At 43.1% G+C, this 18,041-nt stretch overlaps 2 protein-coding genes and 1 long non-coding RNA gene across 4 annotated transcripts in view; 1 reads left to right on the forward strand and 2 right to left on the reverse strand.

Moving 5' to 3' along the window:
• Positions 1-476: 476 nt before the first annotated feature.
• On the reverse strand, positions 477-13,992 carry ppox (protoporphyrinogen oxidase). The gene is made up of 13 exons (XM_022753663.1): positions 13,908-13,992; positions 10,898-10,984; positions 10,153-10,287; positions 8,906-9,021; positions 5,557-5,689; positions 4,344-4,488; positions 4,022-4,215; positions 2,453-2,513; positions 2,231-2,349; positions 2,002-2,115; positions 1,734-1,883; positions 1,534-1,576; positions 477-1,451 (listed from the first exon to the last, which is right to left on the reverse strand). Exons 2-13 carry the CDS (start codon positions 10,979-10,981, stop codon positions 1,315-1,317), a joined length of 1,431 nt encoding a protein of 476 aa, XP_022609384.1. The 5' UTR covers positions 10,982-10,984; positions 13,908-13,992; the 3' UTR covers positions 477-1,314.
• LOC111227915 lies at positions 13,549-16,679 on the forward strand. The gene is made up of 3 exons (XR_002665361.1): positions 13,549-13,809; positions 16,104-16,242; positions 16,594-16,679. It is a non-coding gene; the product is annotated as an uncharacterized LOC111227915 (long non-coding RNA).
• The window catches only part of LOC111227913 (dual specificity tyrosine-phosphorylation-regulated kinase 1B-like), a 51,012-nt gene continuing 49,271 nt past the window's right edge, over positions 16,301-18,041 (reverse strand). For both annotated transcript variants that reach the window (XM_022753662.1, XM_022753661.1), the window contains exon 13: positions 16,301-18,031. In XM_022753662.1, coding sequence (XP_022609383.1) covers positions 17,516-18,031 — 516 coding nt within the window. In that variant the 3' untranslated portion in view covers positions 16,301-17,515. The remainder of the gene's footprint in view (positions 18,032-18,041) is intronic.

Raw genomic sequence — 18,041 nt, forward strand, 5'->3', positions numbered from 1 at the left:
TGATTCTGATCCCAGTCAGTTCTTACTGGACCTGGGCCTCTGCTTCTTCAGTAGTGTGGTTCACCCATCAGGTGACCTCAGGAAGCTGATAGATCTGTATCTACTACGTTTGTACATATTGATTGTTACTGTTTTCACTCCAGCTAAGATTGTCCTCAGACAGTCACCTAAATGCTCTCTGAATGCTCCTCCAGCATCAGTGAGCTCCACTGCAGAGACCCAGCGGCGTGGCTCAGACAGACAGCACGTGATGTAACCATGATTCAGCACAGTACTCTGAAGGCTGGATCGTAACCTTAGAGTTACTGTGTGAATGATCGCTTCCTTCAAAACAAACACAATTGACATGTTTTCTGACTCTAGACGCTTCTGGGATTAGCCATGTATGTATATATACCTGAATGACATGGAAGTGGTGAACCCCTGAAGGCAACACTTTGAGCTTCACTGTGGTCTGTTTGGATCAGTATCAGCTCTTGTTCCCTTTTTAAGGTTTCTTATTTTACAGAGTTTAAGAGGAATTAAATACAATTTAGTGATTTTCTTTACAGATGTATGGCAGTGATAGTTATAGTAGACTTAAACAGTGTTTATGTGTAACTCAGTTTCACACATTGTGACATTATGGCCTCATTGTCAACATGAGGAAGCCCACGTGTTCTCAGGCCTGATCTGTACAACATACCTCCACTCCTGAATGTAATAACGGAATAATATAGAAATCAGCTGCTGCAGGTCACATGTGCTCGCATCACATCAGTCAGTAATAAAACCTCTGAGAAGATGACAACAACAGCTTAATAAGGCTTTGATTGGTGCAAGTCACATCAGTGGATCAGGCACTGGAGAGCATGAGGACTAGAACTAGGGTCAAAGCAGAGACACCTGGGCCTGCAGAGTCTGGATCAGCTCAGCCATGACACATTCTCATACTGGATTTATTAACACAACCCATCATATTATTTACACACTGTTATATTATAATACAATATTAATCAATTATTAATTTAATCATACGCAGTGGCACTGAACAAAAGAGGACTTCACAATTCAGTGTTTGTACTGACCACACGTCACTTCTCATCTCCAGGTAAATGTTGAACAAACCACCACAGCTACAGGCAGAGAGCCCAGAAGACAACAGGCCTGTTTGTGCTTGTAGAGCAGTGTGGCATTATGGGTAGAAAGATAATGGTTGCTGGTGTTCATGTGTGTGATACCTGAGTGACAGAGACTTACAGACATCAAGTCCAAATGATAGAAATGATGAACTGAAAAAAGGCTTTGGAGACACGAGTGTGTGCATCTGCTCCATCAGACTACAGTCCCCAACAGCTGCTCTACAGCTGTCCGTCCACTGAAGATGACATCATTCACTGACACGCCATCATAGGAGGAGCCAGTGAGAGACAGCGGGAGATTAGTTTTCCTTATGAAGCTACGCATGGACTCTGGAAAGAGAGAGACAGACGCACATTAACACGATGTCTGACTACACCTGGTCTTTAGATGTGTTGTTTGATCAATACTCGCCTACTCTCTGATGGTGTCCTAGATAATACTGAGGTATACAGTCCTGGAGAGACAAAGAGCGAAGATTGTTACAACATATCAACAAAATAGTCAGGGTGAAGTGTGAACTCATACACAGTGTCTGTGTGATACATCCTCTAACGATGTAAAAATGAATGAAACATGAATCTGTCACTGGTTTGATTCCCGTCCGGTCGTACCCTCTGCAGTGCCACCCGACTCCAGCTGGGCGCTGAGGTGACTCCCAGGTGGCTCTGCACCGCCTCAGTGGCTCTCTCTAAAAGACGCTTCTCTGTTACTGCATCTGGGTCCCCAAACTCTTCCTGGAACCAGGCCCCGCCCATCATCACCTAGGAGACATGTGCTGCTTTGTCACTGTGTGTCATCACAAGCAGCAACGCTTTGCTTTAAAGCTGCAATTATCAATATTGTGCGCGCGCGCATGTGTGTGTGTGTGTGTGTGTGTACCGTCAGTCTAGTGGTCTGTCCATTAGGTCTGTTGTGTTGAGGGAAGGGAACGGAGTCGTAGACGATCCCCATCAGACCCCGATCCTCTGATGATGGAACCAGGTGACCAAAACCCTGAGAACAGTCACACAGATGGTTGTTTTAGGCACCACTGAAAATATAAGACACTTCAACTGTGAAATATAAGACACTTCAACTGTGTGTGTGTGTGTGTGTGTGTGTTTCTTACCATTACAGGCAGGATGGAACCATCATACTCCAGATTTACCACAGCAACTGTTACCGTGGAGATTTCCTGCAGCTCCTGGATGAGAGGTTGACAGGAGGACGGCAAGGCTGAGGAGAGGGCTAGGGGGTAGAAGGGAGGGGGGAGGTGTAAGGAAGAAAATCTTTTTTTTTTCTTTTTGTACACAAGAGGCAGGACTGTGAACATGCTGCAGCCACCACTCACCTTTAGCTGGCAGAGCAGAGATGATGTGATCAGCTGATACGACTCCGTCCTCCAGATGGATCTACAGACAGACAGACACACACACACACGTTATCAAAGTTGCCAAACAATACAAGGATATGAGAAGTGCATGTTTTTGTGACTGAGTGGGTATGTATTCAAAGGTCTCCCTTGGTTGAACATTTTACCACATCTTATTCCACATAAGATTAAACGGTATCCTAGTCAATAATGTGTGAAGATGCTATTGGTCACATGTCCTTACCTCCTTAATATCACATGTGTCCTGTTCTTTTCCCTTTAGCTCGTCCTTGACAACAGCTAGATTCCAAGTTTAGTCTTCCCTCCTGCCTCCTTAGCTATGAGACCTTGGTTACCCAACAACAGAGGTCTGAAGTGTCTCCGGCTGCCCACCATAATAAAGGTGTCCAAACAGTAACCCATTGTACAACACAGTGAAGGTCATTACAGCCAGTGCTCTAGGAACACAGGTGAAGTTTGGGAAAACAAGATGAACCCTGGAATGAGGAAATCTCCTTCAGTTTTGTTTTCTTACACTCAAACATGGAGATGTTTTCAGGTATAATGTCCAACATCTTGGTCACCATCTTACTTTAGTGTGCTAACATGCTAGCATTTGCTAATTAGCTCTACACAAGTAAAACCAACAGCTGAGGCTGATGAAACCATTAAACCACTATCACAGTTCATCCTGAGGGAACATGAACGTTTGAACCAGATTTAATGTCCATCCAACAGCTGTTGAGACAATTCATTCAAAAACAACAATGTGAACCTGATGGTGGCGCTAGAGGAAAATCATGAATCATCGAAGTTGTCAGGGTTCACCATGAAGGTCTGAACTGAGACCAAGACCATCTGTCACCCATCCGTGTGGTTTGGTGACGGACCGCAGGACTCCGGGCCACGCCCCGGTGTCACCGCTCGGCCGTGGCCTGTTGGTAGCTGTAGAGCTGTACATTCCTCTGGACCTAACGACAAATCATTTCTCCACTAGTGGATAAAATCTGAACCTGCTGGTGGAGCTAAAGGAAAAGAGAGGGGATCACCATAGTTACCAGGACTCATCGTCTATGGAGTCATAGGAGACGTAAAAAAGCAGAAATCTGCAAAAGAATAATGTGGAAATATAATGAGTAATAAATAGAACAATAAAAAAAGCCTTTTCCTATTCTTTTATTTATTCCTGTTTTCATTTATTTATTTGTTTTTTATTTTATGACACTCCTATGACTCCATAATTGTCCTGGGAGCATGAGTGCACTGTACTAAATTTCATGGCCATCCAAGTGAACATCCTCCTTTGTGAACCTCTGTACAAAGTTTCAGGTCAGTCTGTTGAACAGTTGTTGGGATTTTTCAGTGTGGACCAAAGTGGTGGACTGACCGTGCAGTCAGAGCCCCGACACCAACGTGACACTAACACTGAGAACATGAGCACTTCCTGCTGGGTTATTAAATGGATCATTCAGCAGGTCAAACCAGTTAAATCTGAACATCACATTCACATTGTCAGCTTCACTAAACTCAGTTTGTTTCCTCACTAACCTTCCAACCAGAGGCTGAAGGACAGATGTGTTTAACACCTGCATCTCTGTGAAGCTCCACCCTCCTGCTCTGTAGGAGGGAGTCAGTGATGGATTCTGGGAGGGACTCCACCCCCTTGCTCAGGGACCACTGGGCCCATGACTCTTTAACAGATCTCTGAGCCAGAGGGCCAGGGGGGACCGCAGGACCGGGACCTACGGGGTTTCACACATACACACAAGTTTTGTGTCACGCTCCTGCACCCTCACAAAACTACAGGAGAAAATGAAACACAACAAAATGGCCACAACAGTGACATCAGTTCAGTGATGCTGGAGTTTACCTGAGCCCAGCAGCATACCCAGGATCAGGGAACCTCTGTGCTGCTCTGCGTTGTACAACACAGGAAAACAGGAGCGCACACTCAGCTTCCTGCAGTCGCCTGCAAACACGCCGCGACACAAACTGTCCACAGCGATGTCTGCAAGCTGGACACACACAGAGGAGGACAAATTAACAACAGCAAGAAATGAAATATTTATGGTAATATTTATCGAAGTTAATCGCTGTTAAAGGACAAGTTCACATTGTTTCAAGTCCAACTCATTACAATACTCAGTGACTGGTCACTGTAACTGACAAGACTTCACTGTATATACAGGAGACTTATGGTCTTCATCAGTGAAGAGATCCCACAGCGGCTAATCCATTCAAATTAACGACTGAAGGTTAGGCGGAGTATCCGACACACACACTTATAAAGCATGAACGGATGTATAATACTTTCAATAATTGAAACTGGAATTTATTAAATAATATACTCCTGTTGACTTTCCAATAGAAAATAAATATCAAAACAGGACTTTGATGTGATTAAACATGAACACAGTCAGAAAACTGTTGCTCTATGTTCTCTGACCTGACGGCCACCGGCTCCCAGAGCAGAAGAAACACAGCGGGAACATAAGCGCCCTTATAGTCAGCTTACTTAAACTAATATTAGCATTTAATAAGTCAAATTAATATAATACAAAATCAAACTTAAAATAGTCTCTAGGACAGCCTTCTTCTACCCGACCATTATTCTGAAAATCAGAAACATCCTGTCTCTAAAGAATACTGAAAATTGTGTCCATGCATTTGGACTAGACTACTGTAATTCTTTATCATCAGGAAGCCCCTCCCTCCGGTCGAGGCAGAGCCTTGAGAAAATGGATGGTATGATTTGGCGCTATACAAATAAAATTGCATTGAAAAGAAAAATGTTTCCTGAAACACAGCTGAAGTTCATATCAGACTTCAATAAATCAAGTGTTGCTTTAAGACAGACTTGAAAACATGTGAACTTGTGACACAGACCTACAGCAGATGAATTAATACTAAAAAATATTCAGCAGATGTTTTGCTGTTACACCAACATGATGCTGTAACACTGTGATAATGATGGTGTAATATCTATGACCATTGTTTAGTATCCACAGGACACCTGGAGTGCAGGTGATGTCTGGTTCAGACATGAAGCTGGTCACATGATGTTACAGTAGTTTGATTCTCACCTCCTCTCCCAGCCTCCTCGAGACAAACGAGTGGATAGTCTCGTCATCCTCCTTGCTTTTCTTCACCAGTATCTCCATGGCAACACTCAACAGGATGGGGCGAGAGAAGGGTGGGACTGTCCGCACAAGTCCACTGAAACAAAGACCAGTCCAGTCCAAAATCAGTCCAGTTCAAAACTATTGTCAACTAGCATCTCTAACATCACAGGCATCATAACAGTCGACAGCCGTGTTGGTGAACAGGTGAACTACAGTGGCCACTGAGTAATGAATGAGCCACAGATACAGGTAGAGGCAGCACCTCAGGGATGACTGCATTTAAACCCATCGTTTGGACAGTCATGGTGAACAGCACATGTACAATATGATTCAATCCATCAGAACAAAAACTGCAGAAACTCTTTGTGCCACTGCAGTGTGTAGATCACAAGTGTCAGCAGAGGTCGATCCATCAACGTCCATCCACCTACAAGTAGAGATGTGTCCACTATGACGTCTGAGTATCTAATTTCATGAAGTGGCTGATTCATCCATCACTTCCTGGATCTGTGTAAAACTCCTCCTATAATGTTCTCACAGCAACTTACAACATATGTAAAAGGCTCTGTACTTTACAGTGATACTTGTCATTTCTCTCTCTCACTATTATATTAAAGTTCCTACGGACATGTTTTAAACTCTGTAAAAATCCTCTATGATTCATATTTTGTTTAATGTAATTTTCACACATAAAATGTGAGAAAAAAATCAAACGCTGGGTCTGAAGCTCGTCTCCTCTTACTTCCTCATTGATAAATCGGGATCGGGCCTTATGCCCCGCCCACCACCTGCTGGCTCCAGGTGGACAGGTGAAAGAGCAGAGAGTATCAAGATGGTTAGAGGAGGAAACATCAGAGAGACTCAGCCTCATGTTTGAGCCTCAGTCAGACCCAGACTCAGAGGAGGAGTCTGAGACCAGAACCAGAGACCAGCAGACGGATCAGAGCGGTTAGCGTAGTTAGCATCTTTTATTTGTTTATGTTGTTTGTTAGCTTGTAAATGGCAGTGGCTGACACAGTGTCAGTGGTTGTGCTAATGCTAACTCTCTCTCTCTGTACTGACGAGGTTTCAGGTTTATTTAGCCCCGCCCCCTGTCCTCACAAGTTGACAGGATTGGTTCCTGAGGTTTGTGACGTATGAAACCCTGAATCTGTTTTTATGAGACTGTCATTGGTTCACTGCAGTTCAAGGTGGAAACACTCAGTCATGGTGCTGATGATTACCTCACTCCTCATATGTCTGTATTATATAAATGGATGTTAACAAAGGAGGGGGTCTTTAAAGCTGGAGTTCAGGACTTTTACATATCAATGAACATCTGTTACATTCAAGTCTGATTGATTAACCCTCTCAGCTCCAGGCAAATCTCTCTGTCTGTGGAGACGTCTCCGCTCTGAGTACAGGAAGTGATGTGTTTCACCTCTGTTGTCTCTATGTACAGTGTGAACAGAAGCACCTGACAGACAGCTGCATGTTGTTTCCCAGACTTTTAACGTGTCCCCCCTTGCAACACAGTACAACATGCTGTAGGTTCCTAGATGAAATACATGGGCAGGAACCCACAGCATGTTGGACTGTGTTGCAAGGGGGACACATTAAAAGTCTGGGAAACAACATGCAGCTGTCTGTCGTGTTGGGTGCTTATGTTGTTAATGTGTTTACAGTGTACATAGACAACAGAACACGGTGTCAGAAGGAGCAACTGTTGCCATGGACCAGCAGCTACGACAGCATGTGGTGAAGTTTATGGCTTGAAACCTGAAGTTTGTGATCCTCCAGTTAGAAAACAAACAGTATTTCACAACAACAGGTTGTTATTATTATATATAGCATTTTTTTGTAATTACTCTGACTGCCAGAGGGGGGAGACAACAGCAGGTTGAAATTATTTAACACGATAATTCTGTGTATCAATACCTTGTAATTAATCCATATTAATCAGTTTTTATTGATCATACAGTAACTACAGTAACTTCCAGATAAGATTCTACTGAACAGACAATATTCCTAACACACTCATGAGTGTGTGCAGTATCAGCTGTTACTGCCAGTTTACAACCGTGAAGCTAGAGGCCACATACAGAAATACATATCTCATATAATAATAATAATAATAATAATAATAATAATAATAATAATAATAATAATATCTGGATGGACATGAACAGAACAACACAGGCTGTAGTGATGCAGCAGCTCAATTCAGAGTGTGAAAAGTTTTGAAAACTGTGAGTGGAGATCAGATGTTTTTCAGATCTGTGTCTGTATTTAAAACTAAGAAGCAACACAAACATGAAGCTCAGTCTTCAGACCTGATTCCTGACGGCATCCTGTGCAGCTGTCCCTTCACATACAGGTATCTGTTCTTCGACGCCACATGACTGTGGGTGACCGGCAGAATCTCCCCCGCAAGACCCAGGTCTTCCACCTGCGCGCACACACACACACACACACACACAGTGTTGGATGTTACAGGTGTTTTTGATAACCCTTCAGACAAGGATGTGCAGTAGTTTCATCTTCATCACTGATGCAGAATCAAACGGACTGAAACTGAGGCCTGTACTACGAAGCAGGATTTGAGGTTAGCGCTTAACCCTGGGTTTTCGGTACTACTATGGTGGTTCACTTGTTACCGGGTTAAATCACCATGGTAACTTGTGCTGAAATCCTAATCTGCTCCGACGCAGGTTAACTTCAGAGGATCAGATCAAAACCTGTCAACAGCCAAACTACTGACCAATCAGATACCTGGAAAACTGAGTCATCATTCCTACAGGATCCTGACAGGGACAAAAGAGTTTACAATAAAGTGATCAATAATAACAAGTAGTAGATATTTAAATTAAGTGGAATTGTTTTGCTGTTCCAGACCAGCATGTGTCCACTCTGGTTTTAAAACAGAGCTTCTAACAAACAAAGAGTTTATCAGGCTAAATAAATATAGCATAACTATTATAGCTTAATTTTAATTGAACAAATATCATTTAATCTAACAGAACTCCTGACTGTGATGAAGCTTTTACTCTCTTCTTCATCACTGCAGCTCAGAACAACACTCTGTGACCACAACTGGAAATAAAAACTAAAGCNATAATAATAATAATAATAATAATAATAATAATAATAATAATAATAATAATAATATCTGGATGGACATGAACAGAACAACACAGGCTGTAGTGATGCAGCAGCTCAATTCAGAGTGTGAAAAGTTTTGAAAACTGTGAGTGGAGATCAGATGTTTTTCAGATCTGTGTCTGTATTTAAAACTAAGAAGCAACACAAACATGAAGCTCAGTCTTCAGACCTGATTCCTGACGGCATCCTGTGCAGCTGTCCCTTCACATACAGGTATCTGTTCTTCGACGCCACATGACTGTGGGTGACCGGCAGAATCTCCCCCGCAAGACCCAGGTCTTCCACCTGCGCGCACACACACACACACACACACACAGTGTTGGATGTTACAGGTGTTTTTGATAACCCTTCAGACAAGGATGTGCAGTAGTTTCATCTTCATCACTGATGCAGAATCAAACGGACTGAAACTGAGGCCTGTACTACGAAGCAGGATTTGAGGTTAGCGCTTAACCCTGGGTTTTCGGTACTACTATGGTGGTTCACTTGTTACCGGGTTAAATCACCATGGTAACTTGTGCTGAAATCCTAATCTGCTCCGGCGCAGGTTAACTTCAGAGGATCAGATCAAAACCTGTCAACAGCCAAACTACTGACCAATCAGATACCTGGAAAACTGAGTCATCATTCCTACAGGATCCTGACAGGGACAAAAGAGTTTACAATAAAGTGATCAATAATAACAAGTAGTAGATATTTAAATTAAGTGGAATTGTTTTGCTGTTCCAGACCAGCATGTGTCCACTCTGGTTTTAAAACAGAGCTTCTAACAAACAAAGAGTTTATCAGGCTAAATAAATATAGCATAACTATTATAGCTTAATTTTAATTGAACAAATATCATTTAATCTAACAGAACTCCTGACTGTGATGAAGCTTTTACTCTCTTCTTCATCACTGCAGCTCAGAACAACACTCTGTGACCACAACTGGAAATAAAAACTAAAGCTCTGATGTCTTTGATTAGAACAATGATCCACACACTGTTCAATATTTCTCATGATTATAAATTGTCCCGTAAACATTTCAGTCAGACTGACTCATCAGACATTAACTACTCCTCTCCTCCTTTCTTTCTCTCCTCTCTGTAGCAGAAACAGTCTGACTTTAATAGTAATTATATTTAGAAATATTTTTTTTATTCCAGTCACGTGATCATATTGTTCACATTTCACCTTATTGAATATCACTTTTGGACATTGCTATAACCAAACTTACCGGTGGGCATCAGGTGTTTCTTCTCATATCATATTAAGAACTTTATTCATGGTTCTGACTATGTTGTTTATAGTTAACAACCTTGTCTCTTTCACATAAACGCGCTCGTAACCGGACAGGTAAACCCAGGGTTAACTGAGCCCGTTGATAAGCAGCTTCGTAGTACAGGTTATCAGGACAGTCAATGTTAGAACTCACCATGTTGAGTGTGTTGCGTCCCACTGCCCCAGCAGGTCGGATCCCTCTGGGTCCATGTTCAAATATGGCCCCGTCGGACCTCCTAGTGGACCACAGCCAACCCCCAAACCGGCTGCTGGACTCCAAAACTACAACCTGAGGACAAGACTCAGACTGTTGCTTCAATTCAAACACACAGAAGGATAAAACTAATATTGTAGAGGTCAAAGAAGCTTACATCTGATTTTATTTACATGATGTACATATATATATATATATATATATATATATATATAATATATATATATGTGTATGTATGTGTATATATATATATATATATATATATGTGTGTAGGTAGTTCTGCTGAACATATTCTAACTGATCCTGTGTCTGATTTCTTCTGACCACCTTCAAATAAAGACTGTACAGTTTTTTCTTTTCATGTATCCTACCTACACCTGTTCATTTTTTATCAATGTCACATTATCAGTGACCACTGGAGAGAATAACACCCCCTCCACCTGTGTGCTTTATCCTAAAGGCAACATGGCAGCAGTGAGGTCTGTTCTTCTATGCCGACACACCATCAAATAACATGACATCATCAAACAACTCATTAGAAACTTCAACCTGATGAAAACAGCCTAAAGACACAGTTCGTATTAATGTGTATGTTGTCTCCTCTTCATCATGTGATGACCTACACATTGCGTTCACCTTATCACTTCAGTTCTGCAGTGTGTGTGTGTGTGTGTGTGTGTGTTACCTTGGTAACCTGGGGACTCTTGCACAGGTAGTAAGATGCTGCCAAACCCCCAATCCCCCCTCCGATGACTGCGACAGTTCTCATTGGCTAAGAGCAAAAAGAAATCACATCTAATGACCACCACCACCGACAACACCAACAACAACAACAACAACAACAACAACAACAACAACAACAACAACAACAACAACAACCTGTTCACACCAGTCTCCAGTGACCACTTGTGATCAGATCTCACTTCACTGCTTTATAAACAAATAAACACGTGTGCGTTGTTGTTTTTAACCAATCAGACGGGTCCGTTGTATTTGTGTGTGTGGGAGAGAGAGCGAGAGAGCGAGAGAGAGAGAGAGAGAGAGAGAGAGAGAGAGAGAGAGAGAGAGAGAGAGAGAGAGGCAGGACTTATAAGACTGTGGCAGAGTAGGCGGTCCTTCAATGTGGCCCGGGATGGTGTCCCATTTGTGCCAAAAATATGCATGCACACTGTCTGTGTGGACTGAACATGTGTGTGTCAGTTCAACCTCAAACTGTTGTTGTTTTGTTGCACTTCCTGTTGTTTTACTGTGTTGTTGTATGAGTCAACCAAATGTGTCCTCCCTTTAGTGCAGCAGATAACTGCATGTTTCAGGTAAATCTTCCAAATGTGGATACAGGTACTAAACTTGGCACAAATCCTCCTTGGGTATTATTCTTTTGATAAAACACATTAGCCTCTCAAAATTCAAGATGGCCACCATTTCTGGTAAGGAAATATTATGTTTTGCAATAAGTTCATCCTGTATTTTCTCATATGAATAATTCAGGTGTTGCTGACTAGCCTAGCGAGCTAGTGGACAAGCTGTTGTTAAAAAAAGTAAACAAGCAGACTGTTGACTCTTTCGGTTCATCATTCATGATAAATGGTTCACAAATACATTGTGTTTTATGCACATATTGCACAAATAAAGCTCTGAGGAAATTTAGGAGTTGTGTAACATCCTCATAGTCTAAAACCAGATTCAATCTGTCTCTTGGGTAAAACTCTGCGGTAAAATGTTTCCTATGCCAGAAATGGGGACCATCTTGAAATTTTGAAATTTCAAGTGGCTAATGGGATTTTTAGAATTAATGGCCCCAGAGGGTTAACATACCAATTTTAGAGCTTGAATCCACATTTGAAAGATTATTGCAGTTATCTGTTACACTACTTTCCCAACTTCTTCCAGCTTCCCCGTGGGCAGTTGCTGGGGGCAACCTCCAAGCGGAGATGCACCGCTTCAGTGTTGTCCCGTCTCCCTCCAGTACCCCTAACACTGCAATTACTATTACATTATTTTTCAGGCATCTTCTCAGTGTCATACTAATAAGAGCAATCAGAGTAACACGCTAGTAAATAAATAAATAATGGCAATAAAGATCAGTTGCAATGCACATATGGAACCACATGGCCAGTTTCACAAAAATAGACTCTGACTGTGTCTTAGATAAAACAAATAGTCAGACGTGTGAATTCATTGCTTGCACAAAGCACTTTAGTTCTTGACTATGTTAAGCTGGACTGTGGTACAATGAATTCTGGGTAAACTAAGACTTTTTTCAAAATAAAAAAAATGGCTGACTAAGGAGCCGCATCCAACTGTTCACTCTGTTTACCCTCAGCAGAAAAAGTTTGTCTTTTCAAAGAATTCAAGTTACAAGGACATTTTACTTTGGAAATTCAGTGGAAATTCATATGGTGAAACAATAAAAGCCTGGTTTGGAAAAAAATGGCTGCAGTCTCTAAAAACTTTCCCTTCTCTTCTCTCTCTCCATAACAATGTCAGCAAACAACAGAGCCATGTTCTACTGTTTTTTCTTCTACTGGTCAGCACAGGTGTCATTGATTGTTACCATGGTAACATTGGTCTCAGGACTGAGTTACTTAGGGGCAATGTTTTTGGTTTAAAGTGAGTCAGTCTTTACTCTAGTGAAACAGTCTGACTAACATCAGACTGACCTGGACCAACACCACAGACCAGTCTGAGATATCTCTGTGAAACTGGCCCAGGACACATTCACGTTCACACCACTAATACAATGTGGCCACATGTGGTCCAGACCACCTCTGAATGTGGTCTGATCTCAGTGCGTCCTAAATACATCTTGGGTGCGTTCACACCTGAACTTAGAGCTGACAACCATCACCTGAGACGGATGTTAATACCAGGTCTGAACAGGTCTGAGTGAGGAGGGCTGGTGAGCTGTGACTGGGTGTGACTGGTAAAGAGGGCTGTTCATCATGATATGAAAAACTGTTGGTTTATCAGCTGTGTCCCTGTCACCAGCTGTGTGTCCAACTGTCTGTCTGACTGTCCTCCTCCACAGAGACTGAGAGGACGACTGGGACTTGAATGACTTCTCTCTTATTTCAAACTTACCTCCTGTTCACAGTCAGTTGTTTTCTTTGGACTCAGACTGGAACATCTCCTGTTTCCTTTTCCTCCACTGTCTCACACCACAGTACCACACTGACGTCACTGACGTCACTGGACCTGCAGACTTCATGACTCTAAATGTTGTCATTATGTAGCTGTAATAGTTGATGTTACAATCCCCGCCTCCCTGCAGGCAGCCGGTAAACAATACTCTAGTTCCTGATACATAAAACCACCGCTTCTGTGGTGCTGGGGAGGTTCTGGTGGGTTCTGGTTCTCGAAGTGATGCCAGTGTGGAGGCTTTAAATGAAACCTGCTGCTGTGATAATGTGAAGCCCGGTCAGTCAGGCCGTACAACAGCGGTGTTCACAGCTCTACAGCCCCCCTCACTCACTCACACGGCCTCTGGATGGAGGCTGCTGGACCCGCCGGCCCCCGAACTACAGCAGCTACACTGACCCGGACTGGACTTATGATACAGCGAGACCACAGACACGAGGACAGGGCACCTGTCTGCAGGTAAACACACAGCCGGAACCCAGCTCACCTCAACACTGACGCCGGGTTCCTCACATTTAACCCAGACAGACGGAATCTGTAGAAAGTTCAGGTGTTACCTTGTTATGTGACTTATCACCGCAGAGACGGGATCCGTGCTCACGCCGGTTTCGACAACAGAACCTATAAACTTCCGTCTGTACTTCCGACCCTGACTCCTTCAGAATAAAGTGCCACAGTTCTTCTTCCTCTTCATGTTTATGACATTTGGCAACAATTAAATGATGCATTACCGCCACCAACTGGTGTGGAGTATTACATACATCTGCACCAACGATGATGATGATGATGATGATGATGATGATGATGATGATGATGATGATGATGATGATGATGATAGTGTTATTATAACTTCAAAGATATCAAAGATATTAAAGATATAATAATAATAATAATTTTATTATTATTGTTATTATTATTGTTGTTAAGACAATAACTTAAAAGATATTGAAATAGTGAAACAACATAAACAACAGTCTCCTGAACTGAACTGTGAACAGAATATAAGTGAGGTTAATGTCACTCAGACTCAGTGAAGTCTGATCTGCAGTTCCTCCTCAAACACAAACATCACAGCTTCTCATTTTAAATACTGTTCAGTTTGACACTGGATCTAAAGTTGACTGTTTCCCAGGCTCTGCTGCTTTTTCCTTCTCCTCTTTAAATCTTCAACCACCATCATCCTGTCCTCTTTTCTTTCCACTGCCTCTGCCTCCTGTCCATCTGCTCTCAGGGAACAGTCCTGAGACTGGAACAACAGTAAAAGCTGTCAGAGACGGTCAGACAGATCATCAGTGCACAATCTTTACTCAATAATAAATTCTCCTCTGATGAAGGAAATAGAAACATTTAGTTTAATTTATCAGCCTTTCCTGGACAGAGGAGACAGATGTGTATAGAATCTGTGTGTATTACTCTGGTTGTACAGTCTGTGTTCACCTGGATCCTGGACGAGGACTTCTTATTGACAAGCAACATCACCAGAAGGCAGAACATAACATGACTAGAGTTGAATATCCATGGGGAGTGGGTTAAAAAGAGTAAGGGGGCCCATGAGGTGGGCGGCTCAAACCTGTCTGTGCCCAGGTATTTGTGTTTTTTTGTTTCATAATGAATGAATGAAACTACAATGAAAAAAAAAAAATAATCAAAGGGAGCTAATTAACAGTGTGTGGATTATATTCTAATGAAGGACCAGCAGCCTTTTCCTTCTGTTTCCAGTCATCATCACAGAGTCTCCTCATGTTACTGTGAGCTGCAGTGATGGAACCATTACTAGTGTTCAGTGAAGTGAACTCTCCCTTTAAAACCACTGCTCTGATCACTGGTCACTTTATGGTAAACTCAGTGAATGTGTCCCTGTCAGGCTCCTGTAGGAAGGTGATCTGATGTCAGCAGTCGGGGCTGTTCTGATCAGTGTAGGTTACCATGGTGATGTGCATCAGTTAAAAGTGAACCATCTCTATGATACCAGTAAACCAGAGATAACCCTCTGACCTTCACAGTACAGGTGATGGTCCTGGTTACCACGGTGACTAGCTCCAGTAGGCGTTGTTACAAACTTCTCTCTCACTTACCAAACAGTAGAGAGTTCACCAAAATAAAACCACTGTTTCCAACAGGTGGGTCATCTGCCAAATACTGAGTGTTTGTATTCCACCATGCTTTTTTTTTTTTTTTTTACATTCAGGTGAATGGAGTTGTCAGCTGTCAGTTTTCACATCCTTTCCCAGCTAAGCTCCCAGTAAGATGAACTACACTGTGAGGACAAACCTTTCCTCTTATTCTGAAGGTTTCCATTAAACCAGATGTTGCTGTCCCACAGTTTCACACACAAACCTGTGATTAATGAACTCTGTCACTCAGAAACAACCTGAATAACTGATGACCCATGTGTGTGTGTGTGTGTGTGTGTGTGTGTGTGTATGTGTGACCACTCAAACTCAAATATTTACCATCATTAAACTCTCAGATTCCTGATGCAAGTCTACAAGTTTCCAATATGAAATAAATAAGATCATATGAATAAATAGACAAAACTGAATGAATTAAGTGTTAAAGCTCAACATCCTGTTTCTTTTCACAATAAGAGTTTGTTACAGCTCATTTTCATTTCAACTCTTTTCCAAATTCTTTCAGACAAACAAGCCCAGCCATCTGATTGGCTGTCAGCAGCAGCCAATCACCATTCATGGTTACATGACAGAGTCTGTGTGTATTCATTCATATGATTATTTATTTCCCGTCTTTTTCAGTGTGTGTCGAACACTTCAGCCTTCATGTGGTGTTGTGATGTGGGTCGACAGCAGCGGAGTTTCATCCTGAGGTGATGATGATGAAGCTGGATCAGATTAGGACGAAGAAAAGCGGAGATCTGGTGTTTGTTTGACTTTGGTGTGCAAAAGTATACTCTTTATTCTTATTATATATCCAACTTTATTTTGCCCCGACCCCTCCCCTCCACCCAGCCCCCACAACCGGTGGCATTCCCATGTCACCAGTTACTGTCACTGTTACAATAGCCAATCAGAGCTCACCTGCAGAAAGAAGGCAACCAAACAAAGAAGAGCAGAAAAAAGGGTTACTTTCAGTTTGTTTTTTCTTGTTAAATAGTAATAAATACATTGAGATGCAGTGGTTCTTACTTTATCCTTTTCTCTTAAGCAGAAGGGTTAAAAAGTTTTTTTTATTTCTGTTTCTATTTCTTTTTATTTCTTTAATTGATCTGTGTTGGATCTTTAGCAGCAATCCGGACCAGTTGTCATGGTGATTAGCAGCACAGAGAGGAGGAGCTGTCTGGAGGAGAAATACAACAGGAGAAGGAGGAGATGAAGAAGAGAGCGGGGAGAAGAGGAGGATGAGGAGGAGAAGGAGATCCCTATGAGCGCCAGGAAGGCATCAGTGTCCCGTCACCTTCTCCTCCCTCCACCTCCCTCCCCCTCTCCGTGCTCTGTCACGGCACGGCGCGGCGGCGGCGAGCGACAGAGGGAGGACGCAAACTCAAAGAAAAGGTGAGTTTAACACAGACAGGAGAGAGAATCCATGAGTCCTGAATCACACATATGTTGGTGTTTTCTCCCTTTGAAACCAGCGTCTGTCGTCTCCATGCAGCAGTATGCACAGATACTGGATACATGTGTGTGTGTGTTTGTGTGTGTGTGTGTGAGTGTGTGTAAAGACTGCTCGTCTCTAAGGGCTGCACATATGAATATGCTAATGTCATAACTAACCAGTGTGAACATGAACGTGTACTCTCCGTCCTCTTACAGCCACCATATGGAGTAAAATGGAAAAGCATGGCTCCTCTCTCTTTCCTCTTCATCCTCCTCCTCCTCTCCAGGCTTAAACAACAACCAAGTAGAACACACAACTCCTCAAACCCGAGAAAAATCAAATAATATTAAACAACAATAATAATATTAATAAAAACAAACCTGTCACAATCATTCCTTTCCAATTACAGTCGCAACAGAAGACAACAAACTAAAACAGGATAAAAGGAGAGTTTTCCCAGCATCCTCCTCCTTCCTCCTCCTCCTCTCATGCAGTACAAACTGTCTCCTTCAGCACAAAGTTCACCTCTTTGTCTCTGAACTCTGGCTGTATGTGTGTAGTTGTAGTAGTTGTAGTTAAAATTGTATGGCTTTAGGGCATGGTTCAGGTTTTATCAAGAGTTGGCTGGCCCCTCGTCTGAGTCCGGCCTCCCTCTGCCCCCCGCAGCGGGGTTATTGTTGTTGGAGGCAGGGTAGTAGTCCTCAGGGGGCGGGGCTTGTGGCCCTGGGGCGGTGGGGGCCGTCCGAGTCCGGAAGGCAGACAGTCCAATTGGCAGAGCGAGGGGCAGGGAGGCTGAGCCAAACTGAGAGGCCTCCATGGAAGACACCGCCCCCAGGTGGTGCAGCCCTAGGGACACGCCCACATCCATGCTGTCACTCATCTGGGGCGAGGATCCCTGCTGCCCCCCCCCTCCACCGATGCCCGTCTGTCCGCCCTGCCGCAGGCCACGCCCACCGTTCCCGTGGTGGGAGTAAGTTGGGTGGGGGTGGTGGGGCGCGTCCAGGAAGTGGCGCTGGTGTTGCTGGGAGGCAGCCGGCTTGTGGAGCAGCAACTGGGTGTATGCTGGGTCCTGACCCCCACCTCCACCATCACTGCCCGGCCACATCCTCATCTGCTGCTGGGAGGGAGCCTGGTGAGGG

The sequence above is a fragment of the Seriola dumerili genome, unplaced genomic scaffold (genome assembly GCF_002260705.1).
Source record: "Seriola dumerili isolate Sdu_G_001 unplaced genomic scaffold, Sdu_1.0 BDQW01000191.1, whole genome shotgun sequence".
NCBI lineage: Eukaryota > Metazoa > Chordata > Actinopteri > Carangiformes > Carangidae > Seriola > Seriola dumerili.